Source organism: Paramisgurnus dabryanus, chromosome 16 (assembly GCF_030506205.2).
Source record: "Paramisgurnus dabryanus chromosome 16, PD_genome_1.1, whole genome shotgun sequence".
Classification (NCBI taxonomy): Eukaryota; Metazoa; Chordata; class Actinopteri; order Cypriniformes; family Cobitidae; genus Paramisgurnus; species Paramisgurnus dabryanus.
In genome coordinates this window covers 30,354,247-30,379,483 of record NC_133352.1, presented here as the reverse complement: position 1 = coordinate 30,379,483, position 25,237 = coordinate 30,354,247, and the positions used below count along the sequence as shown (strand labels likewise).

The 25,237-nt window shown below is 39.1% G+C and overlaps 8 protein-coding genes across 8 annotated transcripts; all 8 read left to right on the top strand.

Moving 5' to 3' along the window:
• Positions 1 to 98: 98 nt before the first annotated feature.
• Positions 99 to 2,614, top strand: LOC135752439 (protocadherin alpha-2-like). The gene has a single exon (XM_065270919.1). It carries the CDS (start codon positions 248 to 250, stop codon positions 2,612 to 2,614), a length of 2,367 nt encoding a protein of 788 aa, XP_065126991.1. The 5' UTR covers positions 99 to 247.
• Positions 2,615 to 3,062: 448 nt separating this feature from the next.
• On the top strand, positions 3,063 to 5,577 carry LOC135752429 (protocadherin alpha-13-like). Its single transcript, XM_065270912.1, has one exon. It carries the CDS (start codon positions 3,193 to 3,195, stop codon positions 5,575 to 5,577), a length of 2,385 nt encoding a protein of 794 aa, XP_065126984.1. The 5' UTR covers positions 3,063 to 3,192.
• A 716-nt stretch (positions 5,578 to 6,293) lies between these two features.
• Positions 6,294 to 8,883, top strand: LOC135763703 (protocadherin alpha-8-like). Its single transcript, XM_073812105.1, has 2 exons — positions 6,294 to 8,812; positions 8,860 to 8,883. The coding sequence occupies exons 1-2, from the start codon at positions 6,443 to 6,445 to the stop codon at positions 8,881 to 8,883; spliced, it is 2,394 nt and encodes a 797-aa protein (XP_073668206.1). The 5' UTR covers positions 6,294 to 6,442.
• A 913-nt stretch (positions 8,884 to 9,796) lies between these two features.
• LOC135763687 (protocadherin alpha-3-like) lies at positions 9,797 to 12,892 on the top strand. Its single transcript, XM_073812104.1, has 2 exons — positions 9,797 to 12,284; positions 12,878 to 12,892. Exons 1-2 carry the CDS (start codon positions 9,921 to 9,923, stop codon positions 12,890 to 12,892), a joined length of 2,379 nt encoding a protein of 792 aa, XP_073668205.1. The 5' UTR covers positions 9,797 to 9,920.
• Positions 12,879 to 16,100, top strand: LOC135763671 (protocadherin alpha-3-like). Its single transcript, XM_073812103.1, has 2 exons — positions 12,879 to 15,400; positions 16,086 to 16,100. The coding sequence occupies exons 1-2, from the start codon at positions 13,043 to 13,045 to the stop codon at positions 16,098 to 16,100; spliced, it is 2,373 nt and encodes a 790-aa protein (XP_073668204.1). The 5' UTR covers positions 12,879 to 13,042.
• Positions 16,101 to 16,177: 77 nt separating this feature from the next.
• On the top strand, positions 16,178 to 18,728 carry LOC135763655 (protocadherin alpha-2-like). The gene has a single exon (XM_065275357.1). It carries the CDS (start codon positions 16,272 to 16,274, stop codon positions 18,726 to 18,728), a length of 2,457 nt encoding a protein of 818 aa, XP_065131429.1. The 5' UTR covers positions 16,178 to 16,271.
• Positions 18,729 to 19,363: 635 nt separating this feature from the next.
• LOC135752416 (protocadherin gamma-A5-like) lies at positions 19,364 to 21,994 on the top strand. The gene has a single exon (XM_065270902.1). It carries the CDS (start codon positions 19,613 to 19,615, stop codon positions 21,992 to 21,994), a length of 2,382 nt encoding a protein of 793 aa, XP_065126974.1. The 5' UTR covers positions 19,364 to 19,612.
• A 404-nt stretch (positions 21,995 to 22,398) lies between these two features.
• On the top strand, positions 22,399 to 24,968 carry LOC135763639 (protocadherin alpha-5-like). Its single transcript, XM_065275356.1, has one exon. The coding sequence runs from the start codon at positions 22,566 to 22,568 to the stop codon at positions 24,966 to 24,968; it is 2,403 nt and encodes an 800-aa protein (XP_065131428.1). The 5' UTR covers positions 22,399 to 22,565.
• The last annotated feature ends 269 nt before the right edge of the window (positions 24,969 to 25,237 follow it).

Below are 25,237 nucleotides of genomic sequence, written 5' to 3'. Positions count from 1 at the left end.
TTCCACATGGTGTCAGTGTAACTCTAGAGTGGTGCCTAGATGCATACCCTCCCATATTAGCTATAATGAGAAACAGTGTTTTGTGCAGACAGAAGGGACAGTGTAGGCCTACCGTACGTTTAAAGCGCTGTTCCTGTTAATTATATCTTACCACTTTTTAAAGACCGTTGCTCTATAATGTTCTTGATAACAGAGATAATTAATAGCTCGTGATTCATGTAAAAATATTTGCTGTTCTATAATTCAAATGTTAATATTTGCGATGGAAGCCGGAGGACAATGGAAGAGGCGGCCGTATTGGTGGATTACTCTCTTTTTTCTCTTGTGCTTCGAGAAGCTGGTGACAGCGCAGATAAAATACAGTGTCCCGGAGGAGGTAAAAGAAGGATATTTTGTGGGAAATATTGCAAAGGATTTAAACCTTGATATCAGTCATTTGGGGCACCGACGGTTCCGTGTAGTTTCTGGATCTGATGACGCTCTTCTCCAGGTAAATCAGAACAATGGCGAATTGTATGTCAGAAAGAGAATCGACCGAGAGCAACTTTGCGATGGAAACACTGTCTGTTCGATAAGTTTAAAATGCGTTGTAGAAAACCCATTGGAGGTGCATTACATAGAGGTGGAAATAACCGATGTAAATGATAATCCGCCAATTTTCCCGAGATCTGAGCAGCAATTTGAAATGGCTGAGCACACGCCTTTGGGGACACGCTTTCAAGTGCAGACAGCCAGAGACCCTGATCTGGGAATAAACGCGGTTCGATATTATAAATTAAGTCCGAATGAATTATTTGACATCGACGTTAGAGAAAGACAAGAATCTAAAATACCATTTTTGGTTTTAAAGAAAGCGCTAGACAGAGAGAGGCAAAGCAAACATATACTCGTGCTGACTGCGACAGATGGAGGAAATCCACCAAAATATGGGACTTTAAACATTACTGTTATTGTCTTGGATACAAATGATAATCGGCCTGTTTTTAGTCGAGACTCATATTCTACAACACTCCAAGAAAATGCGCTTTTGGGCACTATCGTAATTACAATAAACGCAACCGATTTAGACGATGGAATGAATAGCGAGATTGAATATTCGTTAGGCGAAAATGTGGATGGACAAGTTCATGATTTCTTTATGCTTAACAAAGTCACGGGTGAGTTAGAGGTTAGGGGGAAAATCGACTATGAGGAAACAGACGTATTTAAATTAAATGTCCAAGCATCGGATAAAGGCCAGCCTCCGCTAATAGCCGAAGCGGAGCTCAGTATTAAAGTTATAGATGTTAATGACAACTCTCCTGAAATTGAGATAACGTCACTTTCCAGTGTCATTTCTGAAAATGCAATTCCTGGAACAGCTGTAGCTTTAATCAGTGTTTCAGACAAAGATTCTGGCGTCAACGGGAAAGTAATTTGCACATTGCCCGAAAATGTACCATTTGAGTTAAAATCATCATTTAAACAGAACATGTATTCTTTAGTAATAAAGAGGCGTCTAGATAGAGAAGAGACGTCAAGGTACGAAATCACTGTAACAGCAACTGATTTAGGACAGCCACCTCTTTCATCTTTTAAAACATTAAATATACAAGTCACTGATGTAAATGATAACTCGCCAGAGTTTAGCCAAAATGTTTTTGAGCTATATTTACCCGAAAACAACGCACCTGGTGTTTCTGTATTCTCAATCACTGCCTTGGACAAAGACTTAAATGAGAATGCGGCAATAGTATATCACATAAATCAGGGCGATGTGTCATCCTTTCTAAACATTAATTCAGAAACCGGAACTATTTATGCACTCAAAAGTTTTGATTTTGAAACCGCAAAAACTTTCCAGTTTCAAGTTGTTGCCTCAGACTCGGGAAGCCCCCCTCTTAGTAACAACGTGACAGTGAACGTGTTTATTTTGGATCAGAACGACAATATTCCAGTGATTTTATATCCAGTGAGCGCCAACGGTTCTGCTGAAGGTGTGGAGGAGATTCCCCGCAATGTGAACGCAGGTCATTTGGTGACTAAAGTCAGAGCCTATGATGCAGATATAGGATACAACGGCTGGTTATTATTTTCACTTCAGGAAGTTAGTGATCACAGTCTGTTTGGTTTGGACCGCTATACAGGACAGATAAGAACCCTTCGCTCGTTCACAGAAACAGATGAGGCCCAGCATAAACTGGTCATACTGGTGAAAGACAATGGGAACGTTTCTCTCTCAGCAACAGCGACTGTAATTGTGAAAGTTGTGGAGCCCAAAGAGGCTTTTGCAGCTTCTGATGTTACAAACGCAGTAAAAGATGAGGAAGAAAACAACGTGACGTTTTATTTGATCATCACATTGGGCTCTGTGTCAGTGCTTTTTATCATCAGTATCATCGTGTTGATTGCAATGCAGTGCTCGAAATCTTCAGACTATTCGTCCAAGTATTTACAAGATGCGAATTACGACGGGACTCTGTGTCACAGCATTCAGTACAGATCTGGAGACAAGCGGTACATGCTAGTTGGACCCAGAATGAGTGTCGGTTCTACTCTAGGACCTGGCAGTAATAGAAATACTCTAGTGATACCAGATCGCAGGAGGAGAGATTCTGGAGAGGTAAGAATTTGATAGCTCTGTTTTCCTATAATGTGCTTAAAGTTTATTTTTTGTTTATTATTGGTTGGTATTTTTTGTCTGATACCGAAAAATTGTTATCACAACACTATTATTTTTTATTATCATATTATTATTATTATTATTTTGATAATGTGTGAGTGCTCGTTTTAAATAATAAAAAAATTATTTACAGTTTATAATTATAATCCAGTTTATAATTTAATGTTGCTCTGTAAGGGGTCTGACAATCAATTTTAGCATATGTTCATAACGTTACAATTATCTGAAATATGTATTCATTCGCTTAGAGCTGTATTTTGCCCTATCATACACGAAATATCCTGTAGACCACTCGGCGTCAGTATTACCCTATGGTATGTTGAACAGATTTTGCCCTGCCCTAGATGTTGACATGCGCAGTGTTGAATTGTTCTGTACATTTGCTTGTGTGTGGATCTGAAAAGGCTTTTAGATGTAGCGCTTTGTTCCAATTAAATCTAAGCCATAATGCAGAACCGTCATATGAGCTATTGTTGTTTGTAATCGTTGAGGATATATTTTCAACACTATAACAGCTGTATTCGTTTATCATGGAAGCCGGAGGACAAAGGCGAAAATGGCAGTACTGGTGGATTGCTTTGTGTTTCTCTTTGCTGCTGAGCTTCGCTATGCAGGTTTCCGCTCAGATAAAATACACTATTCCAGAGGAATTAAAGGAGGGATCGGTTGTTGGACATATAGCTAAAGATTTGGGTCTTGAAATCAGTACCTTAGTAAACAGAAGATTCCGTATTGTTTCTGGATCAAAGGACGCTCTTTTCCAGGTAAATCAAAACAATGGCGTTTTATATGTCAATGGGAAGATTGATAGAGAGGAACTGTGTGATGGAAATGGCGCATGCTTAATTAACCTAAAAATGGTAGTGGAAGAGCCTTTAGAAATACATTATGTCGGAGTAGAAATAACTGACGTTAATGACAACACACCAACATTTTCAGAAGAGGAGCAGCATTTTGAAATAGCGGAACACACACCCACAGGAACACGTTTCCAAATACAGGCTGCGCGAGATGCTGATACCAGAGTGAATAATGTCCGTACATATAAACTGAGTCAGAATGAGCATTTCGAAGTTGAGACAAAGGACAGAGACGAAGAGAAAATACCGCTTTTAATTTTAAAGAAAGCACTGGACCGTGAAAGCACAGCACAACACAGATTAATACTAACAGCAGTCGATGGTGGAAATCCTCCACGATCAGGAACTCTTAAAATTATTGTAACAGTTCTTGATGCTAATGATAATCGCCCTGTGTTCAGCGAAGACGCTTATTCTGTAACAGTAAAAGAAAATGCTGCTAAAGGAACCGTATTGTTAAGGCTGAACGCGACCGATATAGACGAGGGTTCAAACGGCGTTGTAGAATACGCATTTGGAAGAAATATTAAGCGTAAAGTGCAAAATCTATTTCAACTGAATAGTAACACAGGAGAAATACAAATTAAAGGTGAACTGGACTTTGAGGATACAGAGGTGTACAAGTTGGACGTGCAGGCATCAGACAGAGGTCAGCCCCCATTAGCAGCAGAATCCGTAGTTATCATTAAAATAATAGATGTAAATGACAATGCTCCTGAAATAGACCTCACGTCTCTGTCCAGTGTCATTTCCGAGGATTCCAAACCTGGAACTGTCATTTCACTAATTAGTATAAGCGATAAAGATTCAGGTATCAATGGAAAAATAGTACCAACTATTTCTGATAATGATTCATTTGAGCTGAAGCCATCCTTTCAGGATAATATGTATTCCTTGGTAACGAAGAGAAAATTAGACCGAGAACTTAAGTCTCATTACGACATCACCATTACAGTCAGTGATTTAGGTGTGCCTCCTTTATCCGCCTTTAAATCTCTAAGCGTGCAGGTGTCTGATGTAAATGATAACAATCCGGAATTTTCTCAAGATCCCCTTGAATTATATTTAGTTGAAAATAACGCGGCAGGAAGCTCCATACTTTCCGTGATCGCATCAGATAGAGATTTAGATGAAAACGCAATGATTACTTATAATATAATTAGAAGGGAAGGTGCGCAAAATGATATGTCATCATTTTTAAACATTAATTCTGAAACAGGGGTTATTTACGCCTTAAACCGTTTGGACTTTGAGGTAACGCAAAAGTTTCAGTTCCAAGTACTTGCTACGGATTCTGGAACACCATCACTTACCAGTAATGTGACAGTGAACGTGTTTATTCTGGATCAGAACGACAACGTCCCAGTGATCTTATATCCAGTGAGCGCTAACGGTTCTGCTGAAGGTGTGGAGGAGATTCCCCGCAATGTGAACGCTGGTCATTTGGTGACTAAAATCAGAGCATATGACGCAGATATAGGATACAACGGCTGGTTATTATTTTCACTTCAGGAAGTTAGTGATCACAGTCTATTTGGTTTGGACCGCTATACAGGACAGATAAGAACCCTTCGCTCATTCACAGAAACAGACGAGGCCCAGCATAAACTGGTCATACTGGTTAAAGACAATGGGAACGTTTCTCTCTCAGCAACAGCGACTGTGATTGTGAAAGTTGTGGAGCCCAAAGAGGCTTTTGCAGCTTCTGATGTTACAAACGCAGTGAAAGACGAGGAGGAAAACAACGTGACGTTTTATTTGATCATCACATTGGGCTCTGTTTCAGTGCTTTTTATAATCAGCATCATCGTGTTGATTGTGATGCAGTGCTCTAAATCTTCAGACTATTCGTCCAAGTATTTACAAGATGCGAATTACGACGGGACTCTGTGTCACAGCATTCAGTACAGATCTGGAGACAAACGGTACATGCTAGTTGGACCCAGAATGAGTGTCGGTTCTACTCTACCACCTGGCAGTAATAGGAATACTCTAGTGATACCAGATCGCAGGAGGAGAGATTCTGGAGAGGTAAGAATAGCTGATTACTTGTGATTTTCTGTCTTTTTTACTGCATTTGTTTAATTTCAGTAGAATAGCTTTTCTTACATTCAGCAGTTGCAGGTTAAAAACTTTAACTTCATTCTGATGGCTGTTTATGCAGGGCTTTGCCAGATATCTCCATTGTAACATCTCATAAGAACCACACGAGTTCACATAGATCCAGTGCAAAATTGAACTTTTATAGTCCATGTTGTACTTATATTTCAGAGAAAAAAATAAACCAAACAACAACATAATTTTAATTAATTTATTAATAATTATTTAGAACTTTGAACATAAAATCATAATGTAATTTCATATTAAGCAAAGTCGCAGTTAAATTTTTTGAATAAAGCTTTTATGCTAAAAGAGATCTGCTGATTTATTGCGTGCCAACTGTAGCGACAGTGGAAAGGAGCTGTCCATTGCCGTGGTGCTGAAATTGCCTGCGTTTCTCCGAGAACGCGCAGGATTGCCATTATAAGAGTTGTGTATTACTTAAATGCTGCTTTTGAATTATTTTTTGCAGTTGTGAATAAATATGTAGCGTTAGTTTGACATTTAATGTGCGTTGTTTTGCATACCATAGAAAAGCTGTGTGTAATAGGTTTGTTGGTTTTTCGTTGAACCACTTGATGTCACTGTTGTTCTATGATTTGTGGAAGAGACTATGTCCTGTCGTTGATGTAGCAAGACTGACTGTGTTGTTCCTCACATTCGTGGGAAAAGCTTAAGCTGATGATCGTTGATTCTAAAAGGCTGTGCTAACAGTACTGAATATAGGATTTTTTTGCAATATGTATCTAACGTAGAACAAACATTGTAACTGAAAATAACCCAGCATACATTTATCTTTGAATCTGCGCTCCAGTAAACGATGACAATGGAAGCTGGAGGACAAAGGCGCGGACGGGAGTACTGGTGGACAGCTCTGTGTTTCTCTTTACTGCTAAGAATCGAACCGCGGGTTTCAGCTCAGATCAGATATTCTGTTCCAGAGGAAATGAAGGAAGGATCTGTCGTAGGAAATATTGCTAAGGATTTGGGTCTTGATGTAAGTTCACTGGTGGACAAACGCGTTCGTATTGTTTCTGGATTAAATGACGCATTCTTTCAGCTAAACCAACAAAATGGCATCTTGTATGTGGATAAGCATATCGACAGGGAAGATATATGTGATGGAAATAGCGCCTGCGTGATAAATTTGAAAGTAGTCGTCGAAAAACCGCTCGAGGTCCATTATGTGGAAGTTGAAATAACAGATGTGAATGATCACTCCCCGTCTTTCAGCGATAAAGACTTCTCTCTGGAGGTTTCAGAAAACACAGTAACCGGAACACGATTTGAGCTTCAAACTGCTAGAGATTTGGACGCCGGTGTTAATTCAGTTCGGTTTTACCAGCTGAGTAAAAATGAGCATTTTGATCTGGAAATGAAAGATAGTGTGTACGGAGATAAAAATCCTTTCTTAGTATTACAAAAATCATTAGACAGAGAAACTGCTGAAATACACAGGTTACTATTAACTGCAACAGACGGTGGAAATCCACCAAAATCAGGCGTTCTTAATATAACTGTTTTCGTTTTGGATGTAAACGATAACCGTCCAATTTGTAATAGTGATGCTTTCACTATAACTTTGCGAGAAAATGCAATTATTGACACTGTGGTAACCATTATAAACGCAAGTGATGCTGATAGTGGAGTGAATGGTGAAGTTGAATATACATACGGTAGAAACATGAAACCTAAAATACGGGAGATATTTCAATTAGATCGGATGACTGGTAAAATACTTGTTAAAGGCCTGATTGACTTCGAAGAAAATGATATTTACAGTCTGATGATAAGGGCATCGGACAAGGGCATTCCTCCTCTGAGCACCGACTGTCAGCTTATCATTAAAGTGGAAGATGTGAATGACAATAAGCCAGAAATACAAGTAACATCTCTTTCAAATGTAGTTTCGGAGGATGCAAAAATTGGAACGGTTATTTCTCTTATAAGCGTGAGTGATAAAGATTCTGGAATTAATGGTAAAGTTGTATGTACCCTTTTTGACAATGTGCCATTTGAGTTAAAACAGTCTGTTCAGGATAATATGTATTCTCTTGTAACGAAAGAACGCTTAGATCGTGAGCGAGTGTTTGAATATGATATTAAAATCATGGCAACAGATTTAGGCAACCCTTCTCTTTCAGCCTATAAAACTATGCTTGTACAGGTGTCAGACGTAAATGACAACTTCCCAGAATTTTTTACAAATCCTCTCGAGCTATACATGTCAGAAAACAATGCTCCAGGCGCGTCTATATTTTTCGTCAGTGCCTTCGACAAAGATCTTAATGAAAATGCTGCCATAGCATATCAGATTATTAGAGGTGGAGGGACGCAGAATGACATGGCATCTGTTCTAAACATAAATTCTGAAACTGGCGTAATTTATGCACTCAAGACCTTTGACTTTGAAATTATAAAAAAGTTTCAGTTTCACGTGCTCGCTACAGACTCTGGATCTCCATCTCTGAGCAGTAATGTGACAGTGAATGTGTTTATTCTGGATCAGAACGACAACGTCCCAGTGATCTTATATCCAGTGAGCGCTAACGGTTCTGCTCAGGGTGTGGAGGAGATTCCACGCAATGTGAACGCAGGTCATTTAGTGACTAAAATCAGAGCCTATGACGCCGATATCGGATACAACGGCTGGTTATTATTTTCACTGCAAGAAGTTAGTGATCACAGTCTGTTTGGTTTGGACCGCTATACAGGACAGATAAGAACCCTTCGCTCATTCACAGAAACAGACGAGGCCCAGCATAAACTGGTCATACTGGTGAAAGACAATGGGAACGTTTCTCTCTCAGCAACAGCGACTGTGATTGTGAAAGTTGTGGAGCCCAAAGAGGCTTTTGCAGCTTCTGATGTTACAAACGCAGTGAAAGACGAGGAGGAAAACAACGTGACGTTTTATTTGATCATCACATTGGGCTCTGTGTCAGTGCTTTTTATCATCAGTATCATCGTGTTGATTGCAATGCAGTGCTCTAAATCTTCAGACTATTCGTCTAAGTATCTACAAGATGTGAATTACGACGGGACTCTGTGTCACAGCATTCAGTACAGATCTGGAGACAAACGGTACATGCTAGTTGGACCCAGAATGAGTGTCGGTTCTACTCTAGCACCTGGCAGTAATAGGAATACTCTAGTGATACCAGATCGCAGGAGGAGAGATTCTGGAGAGGTAAGAATTAATTTTAAAATAAAGTTTTCTTTATTATCTTGCAACAGTTTTCTGATGTGTTGCTTGCTTGACATTATATAGTAAACGTGGCTAATTGTTTTTCATTCTGACATCCAATTAATTTTCCCAACATTATTTTTTTTCTGTATACATAACTTTTAATAATAATAAAAAAATATTTCGTTGTGCGTTGTAGCGTGGTCACATTTAAGCGGTTAAAGTTTAGTTGGGCGCCAGACAGTTAAACCTGTCTCACAAAAAAATGTGGTCAAAAATGTATATCACACTCAGCGACTGAATTAATAACACACACTCTAAAACCAATGTGATTAAATGATATTATTATTTCAATAATTTCAGTTCTTAACACAAACACTTTATCAAAACATAATTTGCGCACTCTCAGCGCAATAAACCAATGGTAGATTAGACATGAAGAGATTAGATTTAATATCTCAATAGCAAAGAAAAAATAATAAATGAGTAACAAATTCAAAAGATTTTTTTAAATAACGTTGGCTTTTGGGGCTAGTTAAAAGGGATTCAACTGGATCTTTTTTTAAGTATGAACTTCCATGTTTTTTTTTCGTGATGGTAAATATGGACATTAGTTTTAATGAAGAAATGAACTAATTATTTTGATTTCTTAGAGATTATTCGTTTATTGAAAATAAGATACAACAGCAAGATTTAATTTAGTGCGCACACAGTGTATTCTTTATAGGCACCGACTGTTCTTTATAGCTCTAATCTTCTTTTGGTTTGATGATACATTTTGTCATAATAAAAATACACATTGTAACATTTGTAAACCATTTAAAGTTGCTAAAGGTTTAAGCTTTTACAAGAATTGAACGACAGACCACTCGGTGTCAGTAGTACTCTGTGGTATGGTTGGATAGATTTAGCCATGCCCTAAATGTTGGCATGCGCAGTGATGTTTTGTTCTTCTGAGTGTGCGTGGTTATTGTGAGAAATTCGACGTGCTGATGGTACGACAAAGAACATGATGTGAACTGTTCAGCTCAATGCAGATACTGCAGATTGTTTGATCTTATCAAATTACTAATAATATTTGGATTTGAAAACTCTGTTTTAATCGCTCATAATGGGAAAAGGTGGACAAAGGCGCAGATGGGAGTATTGTTGGACAGCTCTGTGGTTTTATTTGCTGCTGTGCTTTGCGCCGCAGGTTTCAGCTCAGATAAGATACTCTATTCCTGAGGAGGTTAAAGAGGGATCCGTTGTCGGAAATATTGCAAAGGATTTCGGTCTCGATGTTGGTTCGTTAAAGCACAGACGGTTTCGTATTGTTTCTGGATTTATGGACAACCTTTTCCAGGTAAACCAGAACAATGGCGTCTTGTATGTTCATGAAAAAATCGACCGAGAGGAGATTTGTGATGGCAATGGTGCATGTTTGCTAAACCTGAAAATTGCCGTTGAAAATCCACTTGAGGTTCATTATGTTGAAGTTGAAATAACAGATGTAAACGACAATTTTCCTTCCTTTCCTGAAAAAGACCTGCATATTGAAATAGCAGAAAACACCGCAAAGGGCGCACGCTTCGATCTTCCAGTTGCGCGAGATTTTGATGTTGGCATATATTCCATCCGATCCTATAGACTTAAACAAAACGATTACTTCGACATAGAGATAAAAGACAGCGAATACGGCGATAAAAGTCCTTTTCTGCTTTTACAAAAACCCTTAGATAGGGAAAGTCAAGAGAAACACGTGTTAATTTTAACTGCCATTGATGGTGGAAATCCACCAAAATCAGGCATTTTACATATATCTGTCACCGTCCTTGATGTTAATGACAACCGTCCGATGTGCAGCAGAGACACATACACTGTGATGTTAAAGGAAAACTCCTCTCCCGGCTTTGTGGTTGCGTCTGTTAATGCATCTGACCCAGACGAGGGTATTAATGGAGAAGTGGAATATACATACGGAAGAAATGTACAACGTAAAGTACACGACGTTTTTGATTTGGACAAGGTCACAGGTGAAATACGCGTCAAAGGCAAAATTGATTTCGAAGAGAATGAAATGTATAGTTTTAATATAAAGGCATCTGATAAGGGCCGCCCTCCAATGAATACTGACTGCAGAGTTGTCATTAAAGTTATAGATGTCAATGATAATGAACCTGATATTGAAATAACGTCGCTTTCTAATGTTGTTTCTGAAGACGCAAAGCCAGGGACAGTTATTTCTCTTATTAGCATTACGGACAAAGATTCAGGAATAAACAGTAAGGTCGTTTGTAGTTTGTTAGATGATGTACCGTTTGAACTGAAGCCATATGTTCAGCAGAACATGTATTCTCTAGTAACAAAAGAGGGTTTGGACCGAGAAGTTACGTCCCATTATGACCTCACAATAACAGCAACTGATTTGGGCAGTCCTGCTCTTTCAGCATCTAAATCTCTAAGTATAGAGGTGTCCGATGTAAATGATAACACACCACAATTTTCGTACAATCCTCTTGAGATTTACCTTTATGAAAATAATCCGCCCGGTGGGTCTGTGTTCTCTGTGAGCGCAAGTGACACAGACAAAAATGAAAATGCCATTATTGCGTATAACATTATAAGAGGCGATCAGACACATAGTGATATGGCTTCATTCCTAAATATAAATTCAGAAACAGGCGTAATTAGCGCGCTGAAAAGTTTCGACTTTGAAACTATCAAAAAGTTTCAGTTCTACGTGCTCGCTACAGACTCTGGTTCTCCGTCTCTGAGCAGTAATGTGACAGTGAACGTGTTTATTCTGGATCAGAACGACAACGTTCCAGTGATCTTATATCCAGTGAGTGCTAACGGTTCTGCTGAGGGTGTGGAGGAGATTCCCCGCAATGTGAACGCAGGTCATTTGGTGACTAAAGTCAGAGCCTATGACGCAGATATAGGATACAACGGCTGGTTGTTATTTTCCCTTCAGGAAGTTAGTGATCACAGTCTGTTTGGTTTGGACCGCTATACAGGACAGATAAGAACCCTTCGCTCATTCACAGAAACAGACGAGGCCCAGCATAAACTGGTCATACTGGTAAAAGACAATGGGAACGTTTCTCTCTCAGCAACAGCGTCTGTAATTGTGAAAGTTGTGGAGCCCAAAGAGGCTTTTGCAGCTTCTGATGTTACAAACGCAGTGAAAGACGAGGAGGAAAACAACGTGACGTTTTATTTGATCATCACATTGGGCTCTGTGTCAGTGCTTTTTATCATCAGTATCATCGTGTTGATTGTAATGCAGTGCTCTAAATCTTCAGACCATTCGTCCAAGTATTTACAAGATGTGAATTACGACGGGACTCTGTGTCACAGCATTCAGTACAGATCTGGAGACAAACGGTACATGCTAGTTGGACCCAGAATGAGTCTCGGTTCTACTTTAGCACCTGGCAGTAATAGGAATACTCTAGTGATACCAGATCGCAGGAGGAGAGATTCTGGTGAGGTAAGATTGACGGATAATTCTATTCTCTCTGTTTTTGTGTCGGTTTGTTTTTATTCACTATATGTTTTGATACTGAAAACTGTGGCCATAAGTTTAAATTGCTTACATTTTTGAGTTTACATGGTTATAAGCGATAACATTTACATTTATGGTGCCTCAAGTTTGTATATTAATGAATTGTAAGGGAGCTGTCCATTAATGCAGTGCTGAAGTAGATGAAGTTTCAGATAACTAATTGCATTTACATTTACATTTGGCAGACGCTTTAATCCAAAGCGATTTACAATGAATTATATACACATTTTTATCTATGTGTGTTCTCTGGGTTCGAATCCATGATCTTTTGCGCAGCTGTAGCCTATGTATACATGTTGTTGTAAAAAGAATGTATGCACAAAAAATAGAGGCAAAAAAAGTTTTACCTTCTCACAGAGTATAATTTTATGTTTAGACTGGTAAATGCGCATTTTATAAATGTTTAGCAGTGTATGAAAACCGCTGGGGGTCAATGTTGCTTTATGATTCGTGGAGAACATTAAGACCTTCCCCTAATGATGACGCAAGTAGGGCTGTATTGTTCCTCAAATTCACAGGAATACGCGAGCTGATGAACGATACCAAACACGAGACACACGGTACATAATACAAATTTTTTTTTCTATTGCTTAGTGTACCCAAATTGAACAATTTACTGCAAGCTACAGACCCCAATATTATATATGTTCTTTCTATGAAAATCCGTTCGGCAGTGGTTCGTGATGGAAGCCGCAGGACAAAGGCGCAAATGGGAATACTGCGCTATTGCTCTGTGTTTCTCATTGCTTTTGGGCTACGGACAACAGACTTCAGCTCAAATCAGATACTCTGTTCCAGAAGAAGTAAATGAAGGATTTACTCTGGGAAATATCGCAAAGGACTTAGGTCTTGAAGTAAGTAGCTTGGTTGAGCGACAGTTTCGTATCGTTTCTGGATCAAAGGATGAGCTATTTCGGATAAACCTGGAAAATGGCGTGTTGTTCGTTCACAAGAAAATCGACAGAGAGTCTTTGTGTATTACCGGTGGTATCTGCATGGTAAATTTAAAAATCGTCGTCGACAATCCTTTGGAAATACATTATGTAGAGGTAGAAATAGTAGATATAAACGATCACTCTCCTGTCTTCCCTGAAAAAGAGCAAAGCCTGAGAATCAATGAAAATACGTTGCCCGGCGCTGATTATCAGTTACAGGCTGCCAGAGATCCAGATTTTGGGACGAATTCGGTTAGGTTTTATAAATTAAGTCATAGTGATCATTTTGAAATTAAAGTTAGAGAGAGTGATGAGGATAAGCTGCCTTTTTTAGTTCTAAAGAAACCCATTGATCGGGAAGTTACAACGACATATAAGCTACTTTTGACAGCTGTTGACGGAGGGACTCCTCCGAGGTCGGGCATTCTTAACATTACTGTTACCGTTTTGGATATAAATGATAATCGCCCTGCATTTAGCCGAGAGACATATTCTGCATCATTGCCGGAAAATTCCATTACTGGCACGATAGTAATTCAAGTAAATGCAACTGATATGGATGAAGGTCCGAATAGCGATATCGAATACAGTTTTGCAGCATTACATGGCAAAGTGCACGATGTCTTTGAGCTCGATCAGATCACAGGTGAAATACGTGTAAAGGGGGAAGTGGATTTCGAAGATGCTGATGTATATAAACTCGATATTCGGGCCTCGGATAAGGGATATCCACCAATGTCTGCAAACTGCAGAGTAATTATTAAGATAATTGATTTAAATGACAACAAACCAGAAATCGAGATTACGTCACTTTCCAAAAACCTTCCTGAAGATTCAAAGCCAGGAACTGTTATTTCTCTCATCAGTGTGAGTGATAAAGATGCAGGAATAAACGGGAAAGTAATTTGTCAGTTAAACAAAAATGTTCCCTTTGAGTTAAAGCCTTCCTTCAAAGACAACATGTACTCTTTAGTAACAAATAATCGGTTAGATAGAGAAACGAACTCGCAGTACGAAATTACAATAACAGCCTCTGATTTGGGACAGCCGCCTTTGACCGCATCGACCACCCTGAGCGTTCAAGTTTTCGATGTGAATGATAATGCACCGGAATTTTTAATGAATCCGTTAGAGCTCTACTTAATGGAAAATAATGCAGCAGGTTCGTCTATAATTTCTGTGAGCGCATCTGATAGAGATACCGCTGAAAATGCCGTGATATCATATAACATAGTAAGAGGTAATGGAACACAGAGTGATATGTCGTCTTTCTTAAATATAAATTCAGAAACAGGCGTAATCAGTGCGCTGAAAAGTTTTGACTTTGAAACTATCAAAAAGTTTCAGTTCTACGTTCTCGCTACAGACTCTGGATCTCCATCTCTGAGCAGTAATGTGACAGTGAACGTGTTTATTCTGGATCAGAACGACAACGTTCCAGTGATCTTATATCCAGTGAGTGCTAATGGTTCTGCTGAGGGTGTGGAGGAGATTCCCCGCAATGTGAACGCAGGTCATTTGGTTACTAAAGTCAGAGCCTATGACGCAGATATAGGATACAACGGCTGGTTATTATTTTCACTACAGGAAGTAAGTGATCACAGTCTGTTTGGTTTGGACCGCTATACAGGACAGATAAGAACCCTTCGCTCGTTCACAGAAACAGACGAGGCCCAGCATAAACTGGTCATACTGGTGAAAGACAATGGGAACGTTTCTCTCTCAGCAACAGCGACTGTGATTGTGAAAGTTGTGGAGCCCAAAGAGGCTTTTGCAGCTTCTGATGTTACAAACGCAGTGAAAGATGAGGAAGAAAACAACGTGACGTTTTATTTGATCATCACGTTGGGCTCTGTGTCAGTGCTTTTTATCATCAGTATCATCGTGTTGATTGTAATGCAGTGCTCTAAATCTTCAGACTATTCGTCCAAGTATTTACAAGATGTGAATTACGACGGGACTCTGTGTCACAGCATTCAGTACAGATCTGGAGACAAACGGTACATGCTAGTTGGACCAAGAATGAGTGTCGGTTCTACTCTAGCACCTGGCAGTAATAGGAATACTCTAGTGATACCAGATCGCAGGAGGAGAGATTCTGGAGAGGTAAGAGCATTCGAAGAAATTATTTTATTTTTTCATGTTTTTTTATTTTATTTATTGATATATATATATATATATATATACATATATATATATTATAGTTTGTCCTAAGATGGTAATTCTTTGTCTTGGTTATTTGGTAGTCTGTATCTGAGTTTTAGTTTAGAATATTTTCCGAAGGTTTTATTGTTTCCCAGCAGAGTTTAACGTTTAGAAAATATTTTAACGTTTATTTTCATGATACTGATAACTCCGGTTTTGTGTGATTAAACAGTTCTGTTGTAAGCACAGTTTAATGTAAAATGCGAGGGGAGTCATCTTGGGAGTCTGGTGCATTTGTTCTCTAATAATATTGTTTACTGTGGCGTTCTGGGCCTACTTTCCATTTCTGCGCTTGTTTTGTGTCGCTGTCCGTGGTGCTGAACTTTCTCTCGGTCTCCTACGTACATTTACATTTCTCTGTTTTGATCATTTATATGAAATCTCTCGAAAGTTTTCAGGAACAACCAGTTTTCATTGCATACTTACTTTTTTGACGTTTTTAAATGATGGCTATGTAAAATTATCAATACTTATTTAAAACTACCCTATTAAAATAATGGCAACTCCAAGTATTTCATGTGTTTTCGTAGTTGTTATTAACATTGAAAATACAGATTTCAGAATATTTCTTATCCCGTTTCACCAGACGGTGTCAGTGTAACATCGAGGGAAATAGGATTTTGTCCTGACCAACAGTAGATGACGCGCATGTCTGATTTTGTCTGTGCAGAGCGTGAACAAGAAGCAGATTTACACTACTGCTCCCGTCTTAAATACCCGGTTTTGTTTCGATTGTAAGAACGTTTTTATAGGAATGGAATTTTAGATTTGTATGTTAAAACCAAATCTTATATTCTGTAAGCAGAACTGCATCAGCGAATTGTTTATAATGGGATCTGCTGAACAAAGACGGGGATGGGAATACTGGTGGATTGCTCTGCGTTTCTCTTTGCTGCTGTGCTACGGACTGCAGGTTTCAGCCCAAATACGATACACTATTTCAGAGGAGGCAAAAGAGGGATCTGTTGTAGGAAATATTGCTAAGGATTTGGGTCTTGATGTCAGCACGTTAGTGAACAGACGGTTTCGTATTGTTTCGGGATCTGAGGACACGCTTTTCCAGGTAAACCCAGACAATGGCATTTTATATGTCCATAAACGAATCGACAGAGAGGAGCAATGTGACGGAAATACTGTCTGTATTGTGAACATTAAGACAGTAGTTGAAGATCCTTTGGAGGTCCATTATGTAGCCGTTGATGTTACTGATGTGAATGATCATTCTCCTAAATTTCCAGAGAAAAAACAAATAGTCGAAATTGCCGAAAGCACACAGCCAGGAGCGCGCTTCCAGCTACAAGCTGCGCGTGATCCTGACATTGGTGTGAATGCTGTGCGATCGTATAAACTGAGCCAAAATGAACATTTTGATTTGGAGATCAGGGACAGGGGCGACGAAAAAAATCCAGTTCTGCTCCTAAGGAGGCCACTGGATAGGGAAAGTCAGGCTGAACATAAATTAATATTAACCGCGATCGACGGTGGGAATCCGCATAGGTCGGGAATATTAAATATAACTGTCACGGTCCTGGATAACAATGACAATCGCCCTGTATTTAGTCAAGATGTTTACACTGTTAATTTACAAGAAAACGTGCAGCCTGATACTGTTGTGATTAAAGTTAATGCAACGGACATTGATGAGGGCTTGAATGGTGAAGTGCGATATACGCTTGATGGGAATATAAACAGTAAAATTAATGATATTTTTCTGTTGGACAGCGTCTCGGGGGAAATTCGAGTTAAGAATAAAATTGACTTTGAGGACGTTGAGATTTACAGATTCGATATCTTCGCCTCCGATAAAGGGACCCCACCAATGACAATCGACTCTAGAGTTATAGTTAAAATATTAGACATGAACGATAACGCCCCTGAAATCGAGGTTACATCACTCTCTAATGTTATTCCTGAAGATTCAAAACCCGGAACCGTAATTTCCCTCATTAGTGTGTCAGACAAAGATTCTGGTGCAAATGGCAAAGTTGTATGCACTTTATCTGCTAATGTCCCATTTGAAATTAAGCCGTCTGTTCAAGACAACATGTATTCTTTAGTGTCCAAAACGCACTTGGACAGAGAAGCGACGTCTCAGTATGAGATCACAATAATTGCGACAGACCTTGGTCAGCCCCCTCTAACCTCGTTTAAGACACTAACAGTACAAATTTCGGATGTTAATGACAATAAACCGGATTTTATTGTAAATCCTCTCGAACTTTATTTACCGGAAAACAACGTTCCAGGTGCCTTTATTTACTCCGTAACCGCATTTGATAAAGACATTAATGATAATGCTTTAATTTCATATCATTTAATTAGAGGCGACGGGACACAGAATGATATGGCTTCGTTCTTAAACATAAATTCAGAAACAGGCGTAATCAATGCGTTAAAAAGTTTTGACTTTGAAACTTCAAAAACATTCCAGTTTCAAGTCCTCGCTACAGACTCTGGATCTCCATCTCTGAGCAGTAATGTGACCGTGAACGTGTTTATTCTGGATCAGAATGACAACGTTCCAGTGATCTTATATCCCGTGAGCGCAAACGGTTCTGCCGAGGGTGTGGAGGAGATTCCCCGCAATGTGAACGCAGGTCATTTGGTGACTAAAGTCAGAGCCTACGACGCAGATATAGGATACAACGGCTGGTTATTATTTTCACTACAGGAAGTTAGTGATCACAGTCTGTTTGGTTTGGACCGCTATACAGGACAGATAAGAACCCTTCGCTCGTTCACAGAAACAGATGAGGCCCAGCATAAACTGGTCATCCTTGTGAAAGACAATGGGAACGTTTCTCTGTCAGCAACAGCGACTGTGATTGTGAAAGTTGTGGAGCCTAAAGAGGCTTTTGCAGCTTCTGATGTTACAAACGCAGTGAAAGACGAGGAGGACAACAACGTGACGTTTTATTTGATCATCACATTGGGCTCTGTGTCAGTGCTTTTTATCATCAGTATCATCGTGTTGATTGCAATGCAGTGCTCGAAATCTTCAGACTATTCGTCTAAGTATTTACAAGATGCGAATTACGACGGCACTCTGTGTCACAGCATTCAGTACAGATCTGGAGACAAACGGTACATGCTAGTTGGACCCAGAATGAGTGTCGGTTCTACTTTAGCACCTGGCAGTAATAGGAATACTCTAGTGATACCAGATCGCAGGAGGAGGGATTCTGGTGAGGTAAGATCTAATATAAATGTCCTTATTTTAAAACATTAACTTAAACATAGTACTTTATTACTTCAGTTCATCATTCAGTTTTCACACTGTAAAAAGTAAAAGCTGGGTTAACATAAAAAAAAATTGCTACACCTAAAAAATGTTACTTTTTTAACTTGAATTTTCTCACTTTAAGTAACAATTTAAGGTTTAAAAAAGCTTATTTTTAGGCGTTACCAATCGAAGTAATTCTTAAAAAAAAATTATATTTCTCATTTAAAGTGAGAAAAGTTCACTTGAGAAAAACTTTTTTTTAAGTATTAATAATTGAAGTATTTTTTAAATATATCCAACTTTCACTTTTTACTGCTTCACAGAGCACATATTTTCCTGATAATTTCGGTGAATTATAATACATAATATAGATATATTTTATGCTTTTCGCCATCTTGACTGAAACGATCGCTGTCCGTGGTACTGAAATGCTTTAAGCTTTGTGTTACTAGGTGTGTTCTTTTTGAGGAGCTTTTTGTGGAGGTGGATTTTTTTTCGTTTTAATAACTTTTATACGTGAGAAATTTATTTAGCCGTTGTTCAAAACGGTTTCAAATTAATATGTATTATGTAAGAAGCAATATTTATTTTGCGGTGCATGTATAAATAATACTTCTACCTCTTTTGTGCCATATGGTGTCACTATTGTATTGTGATAAGCAATAAAGATGTAGCCCATCCCCTTGAAATGTGGTGCGCAGGGCTGTTCTGTTCGTTTGCATTGTGATAAGATATCCAGCTTATATCACTAGCAGCAGGATAACGGTGCTGTACAAATAACCGATACATTTCTCATCTGTGTTAAACGAATGGATTACTTTAAATACACGGTGTCATGAATGAGTAACGTGTAAGTGTTTGTGTTAAGCCGTTTAAAAAGATCCTTAACGATGGAAGCCGAGAGACAAAGGCGCATATGGGAGTACTGGTGGATTGCTTTGTGTTTTTCTTCGATGCTGAGTTTCGGGCAGCGTGTTTCATCCCAAATAAGATACTCTGTTCCAGAGGAGGTTAACGAGGGATATGTCGTGGGAAATATTGCTAAGGATCTAGGTCTTGATGCGAATAATTTGGTGAACAGACGGTTCCGTATTGTCTCTGGATCTACAGATGCCTTTTTTCAGGTAAATCAAAACAATGGCGAATTGTATGTTAGTAAGAAAATCGACAGAGAAGCCTCGTGCGACGGAAATAGCGTTTGTTTGATAAATTTAAAAATCGCCGTTGAAGATCCACTTGAAATACATTATGGTGCAGTGGAAATTACAGATGTGAATGACCACAGTCCTCGCTTCCCCGAAAAAGAGCAACATTTTGAAATGGCTGAAAACACAGTCGCAGGTGCACGTTTTGAACTCCAAACTGCAAGAGATGATGACATTGGAAGTAATTCTATCCGGTCTTATAAACTCGGAAAGAACAATTATTTTGATTTAGAAATGAGAGATGGTGACGAAGAGGAAAAAAATCCAATCTTGGTTTTACTTAAGCCGTTAGACAGAGAGCAAAATTCAGAACACAGACTCGTGTTGACCGCTGTGGATGGAGGCAACCCCCCGAAATCAGGCACTTTAAATATTAATATTACTGTTCTTGATATAAATGACAACCGCCCGGTATGTAGTAAAGATTTATATTCAATTACCCTTCCAGAAAACATCCAAATAGGCACAGTTATAGCACAAGTTAACGCTACTGATTCTGATGAAGGTTTAAATGGGGAGGTTATGTACACACTTGGTAAAACTAGTAGACGAAAAGTGCATGAAACATTTAGCCTTGATAGTGCCACTGGTGAAATTCAAATCAAAGAACCAATTGATTTTGAGGAGAATGAGGTACACAGATTGACAGTCCAGGCCACAGATAAGGGCCAACCACCGATGACCACTGACTGCAGAGTCATTATAAAAATCACAGACGAGAACGACAATAATCCCGAGATAGACGTGACTTCACTTTCCAACGTAATTTCTGAGGATTCAAAACCCGGCACTGTAATTTCGCTGATCAGTGTGACAGATAAAGACTCTGGTGTTAACGGTAAATTTATATGTAGTATTGCAGACAATGTTCCTTTTGAGTTAAAACCATCAGTTCAAGAAAATATGTATTCTTTAGTAACTAAAGAGCGCTTGGACAGGGAACTTGTCTCAGATTATAAAATCACAATTAAAGCTATTGATTTAGGTCAGCCGCCTCTTTCTTCCTATAAAACCATTACAATACAGGTGGCTGATGTTAATGATAACAAACCAGAGTTTATCAGAAGTCCCTTTGAGCTCTATTTAGTGGAAAATAATACACCAGGTGCGTCAGTTTTCTCTGTGGGTGCGTCAGACAAAGATCTTAATGAAAACGCAATTATTACATACAATATAATAAGAGGCGATCAGACACAAACTGATATGGCTTCGTTCCTTAATATAAACCCTGAAACGGGCGTAATTTCTGCACTTAAACGTTTTGACTTTGAAACTGTTAAAACGTTTCAGTTCTACGTGCTCGCTACAGACTCTGGATCTCCATCTCTGAGCAGTAATGTGACAGTGAACGTGTTTATTCTGGATCAGAACGACAATGTTCCAGTGATCTTATATCCAGTGAGTGCTAATGGTTCTGCTGAGGGTGTGGAGGAGATTCCCCGCAATGCGAACGCAGGTCATTTGGTGACTAAAATCAGAGCATATGACGCAGATATAGGATACAACGGCTGGTTGTTATTTTCACTGCAGGAAGTTAGTGATCACAGTCTGTTTGGTTTGGACCGCTATACAGGACAGATAAGAACCCTTCGCTCATTCACAGAAACAGACGAGGCCCATCATAAACTGGTCATACTGGTGAAAGACAATGGGAACGTTTCTCTCTCAGCAACAGCGACTGTGATTGTGAAAGTTGTGGAGCCTAAAGAGGCTTTTGCAGCTTCTGATGTTACAAACGCAGTAAAAGACGAGGAGGAAAACAACGTGACGTTTTATTTGATCATCACATTGGGCTCTGTGTCAGTGCTTTTTATCATCAGTATCATCGTGTTGATTGTAATGCAGTGCTCGAAATCTTCAGACTATTCGTCCAAGTATTTACAAGATGTGAATTACGACGGGACTCTGTGTCACAGCATTCAGTACAGATCTGGAGACAAACGGTACATGCTAGTTGGACCCAGAATGAGTGTCGGTTCTACTTTAGCACCTCACAGTAATAGGAATACTCTAGTGATACCAGATCGCAGGAGGAGAGATTCTGGAGAGGTAAGATACAGGTTTTGACAATATTTTCAATAGCTTTTATAGGTAAACACTAATAACAATCACTCAATTTATGCTCATTATGGTGGAGAGAGTCGAGATTTATTAATCTTAGGCTTTAAAATGTTGATCAATAATAAATTGTAAAAACGCTGTCCATGGTACTGAAAAAGTTTTTCCATTTCTTTCCCTTTTCCCTCACTCTTTCAGTTTATTTTGCAATTGTTCGACATTTATGCATGAGTGAAATTATTGAGTTTTACTGGAATTTAAGAAATCATAGTTTTTGCAAAAACAAAAAAATGTACTCTCTTTTTTTCTGGGATGCAACAATGCAACAAACATGCAGATCACTAGGTGTCAGTGTAAACCTAAAAACGGGCCTTTGACGTCAAACAGTTACTCGATTTGTCCACCCTCTTTCAGTCATGTTTTCTCATGTCCACCACTGGTGCTTTTGGAATATATTCAGCACTGCGTTTTTGTTTGTCTGGCATATTTTCCCTTCATACAAATAACAGGATTATTCAAGTATTCTTCGTAAAGCGGCAGCGAAGTTGCATTGGAAGATTTTTGCGATTGTATGTGAAAAATGGAACAAAGAGGACGGTCACGTCGACTGCAATTGAATGCGAAACTCGCTTTCATTGCGGTACTGCTTTTATTCTGCAAATCAGTTTTTGGACAGGTACGATATTCCGTGTCTGAGGAGCAGAAGGACGGAGCTGCTGTAGGAAATATTGCGAAGGATTTGGGCATTGATCACAGAACGTTAAAGGATCGAGGGTTTCGCATTGTCTCGACCTCAGGCGAGCCATTGTTCATTGTGAATCAGAATGACGGTGTGTTGTATGTGAATGGTAAAATAGACAGAGAAGCGGTGTGCGAAAGAATCAATCCGTGTCTAATCAATCTGAAAATAGCATTAGAAAACCCACTTGAAATTCATTACGTCACTGTAGAGATATTGGACGTGAACGATCACAGTCCGCGGTTTCCTGGGAATGAAAAGCGGCTGGAGATTTGGGAATCTGCTATGCCAGGAGCACGCTATCCGCTACAGGCAGCGCGCGACCTCGACACTGGAATCAATTCAGTTCAGACTTATAAACTCAGCCACAACGACAATTTCCGTCTCGAAATTAAAGACAGGGAAGATGGTAAAATTCCAATCTTGATTTTACACAAGCCGCTTGACAGGGAGGTGACTAAAACCATGAACTTAGAATTAATTGCTTTAGATGGGGGGAAACCTCCTAAATCTGGCTCAATTGAAATATTGATCGATGTTCTGGATATAAATGACAATGTGCCTGTTTTTACGAAGGAAACGTACACGGTTACTTTAAATGAAAACGCACCCGTGGGTACGACAATTTTGCAGGTTAATGCCACGGATTCGGATGAGGGTCAAAACGGAGAGATAGTTTATGCTTTTGGAAGTAACGTCAATGATAATTTACGCAAACTTTTTGAAGTTAATTCAATTACTGGAGAAATTATTGTAAAAAGTCTTTTGGATTTTGAGGTTAAAGATAAATATGAGATTGACATCGAAGCATCGGACAAAGGCATTGTTCCTCTTACGACAGATAAAAGTATTTTCATAAATATTGCTGATGTTAATGACAATGCTCCAGAAATAGAGGTGACATCGTTTTCAAGCGCAATTCCAGAAGACTCTAAACCTGGAACAACGGTGGCTTTAATAAGCGTTTCAGATTTAGACTCTGGTCTCAATGGCAAAGTCTTCTGTTCACTGTCTGATGGCATACCTTTCAAGCTTTTGTCGTCATTACAGGATAATATTTATTCATTAGTTACATCTACATTGCTTGACAGGGAAGCAAAATATCAATATGACATCACAGTAGTTGCCAGAGACGCGGGTCAACCCTCACTTTCGTCTCTTAAAACTATAACGGTAATGATATCAGATGTAAATGACAATAGCCCAGCTTTTCTATTTTCCCCTTATGCGTTTTATGTGATGGAAAATAATGTACCAGGCAAATCTTTATTTTTTGTGTCTGCTTCTGATAAAGATTGGAACGAAAATGCTGTGATCAGTTACCAGATATGGAGAGACGGTGGCGAGGAAAACAAATACACATCATTTATTAATATTAACTCGGAAAATGGAGAGATTTATGCGCTGAAAAGTTTTGACTTTGAAACTATAAAAACATTCCAGTTCCACGTGCTCGCAACAGACTCTGGATCTCCGTCTCTGAGCAGTAATGTGACAGTGAACGTGTTTATTCTGGATCAGAACGACAACGTTCCAGTGATCTTAAATCCAGTGAGTGCTAACGGTTCTGCTGAGGGTGTGGAGGAGATTCCCCGCAATGTGAACGCAGGTCATTTGGTGACTAAAGTCAGAGCCTATGACGCAGATATAGGATACAACGGCTGGTTATTATTCTCACTACAGGAAGTTAGTGATCACAGTCTGTTTGGTTTGGACCGCTATACAGGACAGATAAGAACCCTTCGCTCATTCACAGAAACAGATGAGGCCCAGCATAAACTGGTCATACTGGTGAAAGACAATGGGAACGTTTCTCTCTCAGCAACAGCGACTGTGATTGCGAAAGTTGTGGAGCCCAAAGAGGCTTTTGCAGCTTCTGATGTTACAAACGCAGTGAAAGACGATGAGGAAAACAACGTGACGTTTTATTTGATCATCACGTTGGGCTCTGTGTCGGTTCTTTTTATCATCAGTATCATCGTGTTGATTGTAATGCAGTGCTCGAAATCTTCAGACTATTCGTCCAAGTATTTACAAGATGTGAATTACGACGGGACTCTGTGTCACAGCATTCAGTACAGATCTGGAGACAAACGGTACATGCTAGTTGGACCCAGAATGAGTGTCGGTTCTACTTTAGCACCTGGAAGTAATAGGAATACTCTAGTGATACCAGATCGAAGGAGGAGAGATTCTGGAGAGGTAAGGAAAGGCCTTACTATAAGCTTTATTGGAAATTGTTAATTTATTTTTTCTATTTTTTTCTTTTGTATTTAAAATCAGTTGTCATTTATGCCAAATTCAATGTCTGAATTTATTTAGCTATTCTAATAGATGTGTTTTTCTGATTGTATGCGAGCTTTGTAAGCCGTTCTTGCATCTTTGTTTTTGTCGCTCCCGCCGGACTTAAGTAATGTGATTGAATTGCTAATAAAATCGCATTGTAATTATTATTACAAATTTGATTACATTTTGCAACAAAATTTTAATTCTCTATTTCTACCTTGCACTCT

Bases quoted from the DNA above. Each gene is read 5' to 3' on its own strand.
- LOC135763687 (XM_073812104.1), top strand. From the start codon at position 9,921: ATGGGAAAAGGTGGACAAAGGCGCAGATGGGAGTATTGTTGGACAGCT.
- LOC135763671 (XM_073812103.1), top strand. From the start codon at position 13,043: ATGGAAGCCGCAGGACAAAGGCGCAAATGGGAATACTGCGCTATTGCT.
- LOC135752416 (XM_065270902.1), top strand. From the start codon at position 19,613: ATGGAAGCCGAGAGACAAAGGCGCATATGGGAGTACTGGTGGATTGCT.
- LOC135763655 (XM_065275357.1), top strand. From the start codon at position 16,272: ATGTTAAAACCAAATCTTATATTCTGTAAGCAGAACTGCATCAGCGAA.
- LOC135752439 (XM_065270919.1), top strand. From the start codon at position 248: ATGTTAATATTTGCGATGGAAGCCGGAGGACAATGGAAGAGGCGGCCG.
- LOC135763703 (XM_073812105.1), top strand. From the start codon at position 6,443: ATGACAATGGAAGCTGGAGGACAAAGGCGCGGACGGGAGTACTGGTGG. The intron at 8,813-8,859 runs GTAAGAATTAAT...ATCTTGCAACAG, and splicing joins GGAGGAGAGATTCTGGAGAG to TTTTCTGATGTGTTGCTTGC.
- LOC135763639 (XM_065275356.1), top strand. From the start codon at position 22,566: ATGGAACAAAGAGGACGGTCACGTCGACTGCAATTGAATGCGAAACTC.
- LOC135752429 (XM_065270912.1), top strand. From the start codon at position 3,193: ATGGAAGCCGGAGGACAAAGGCGAAAATGGCAGTACTGGTGGATTGCT.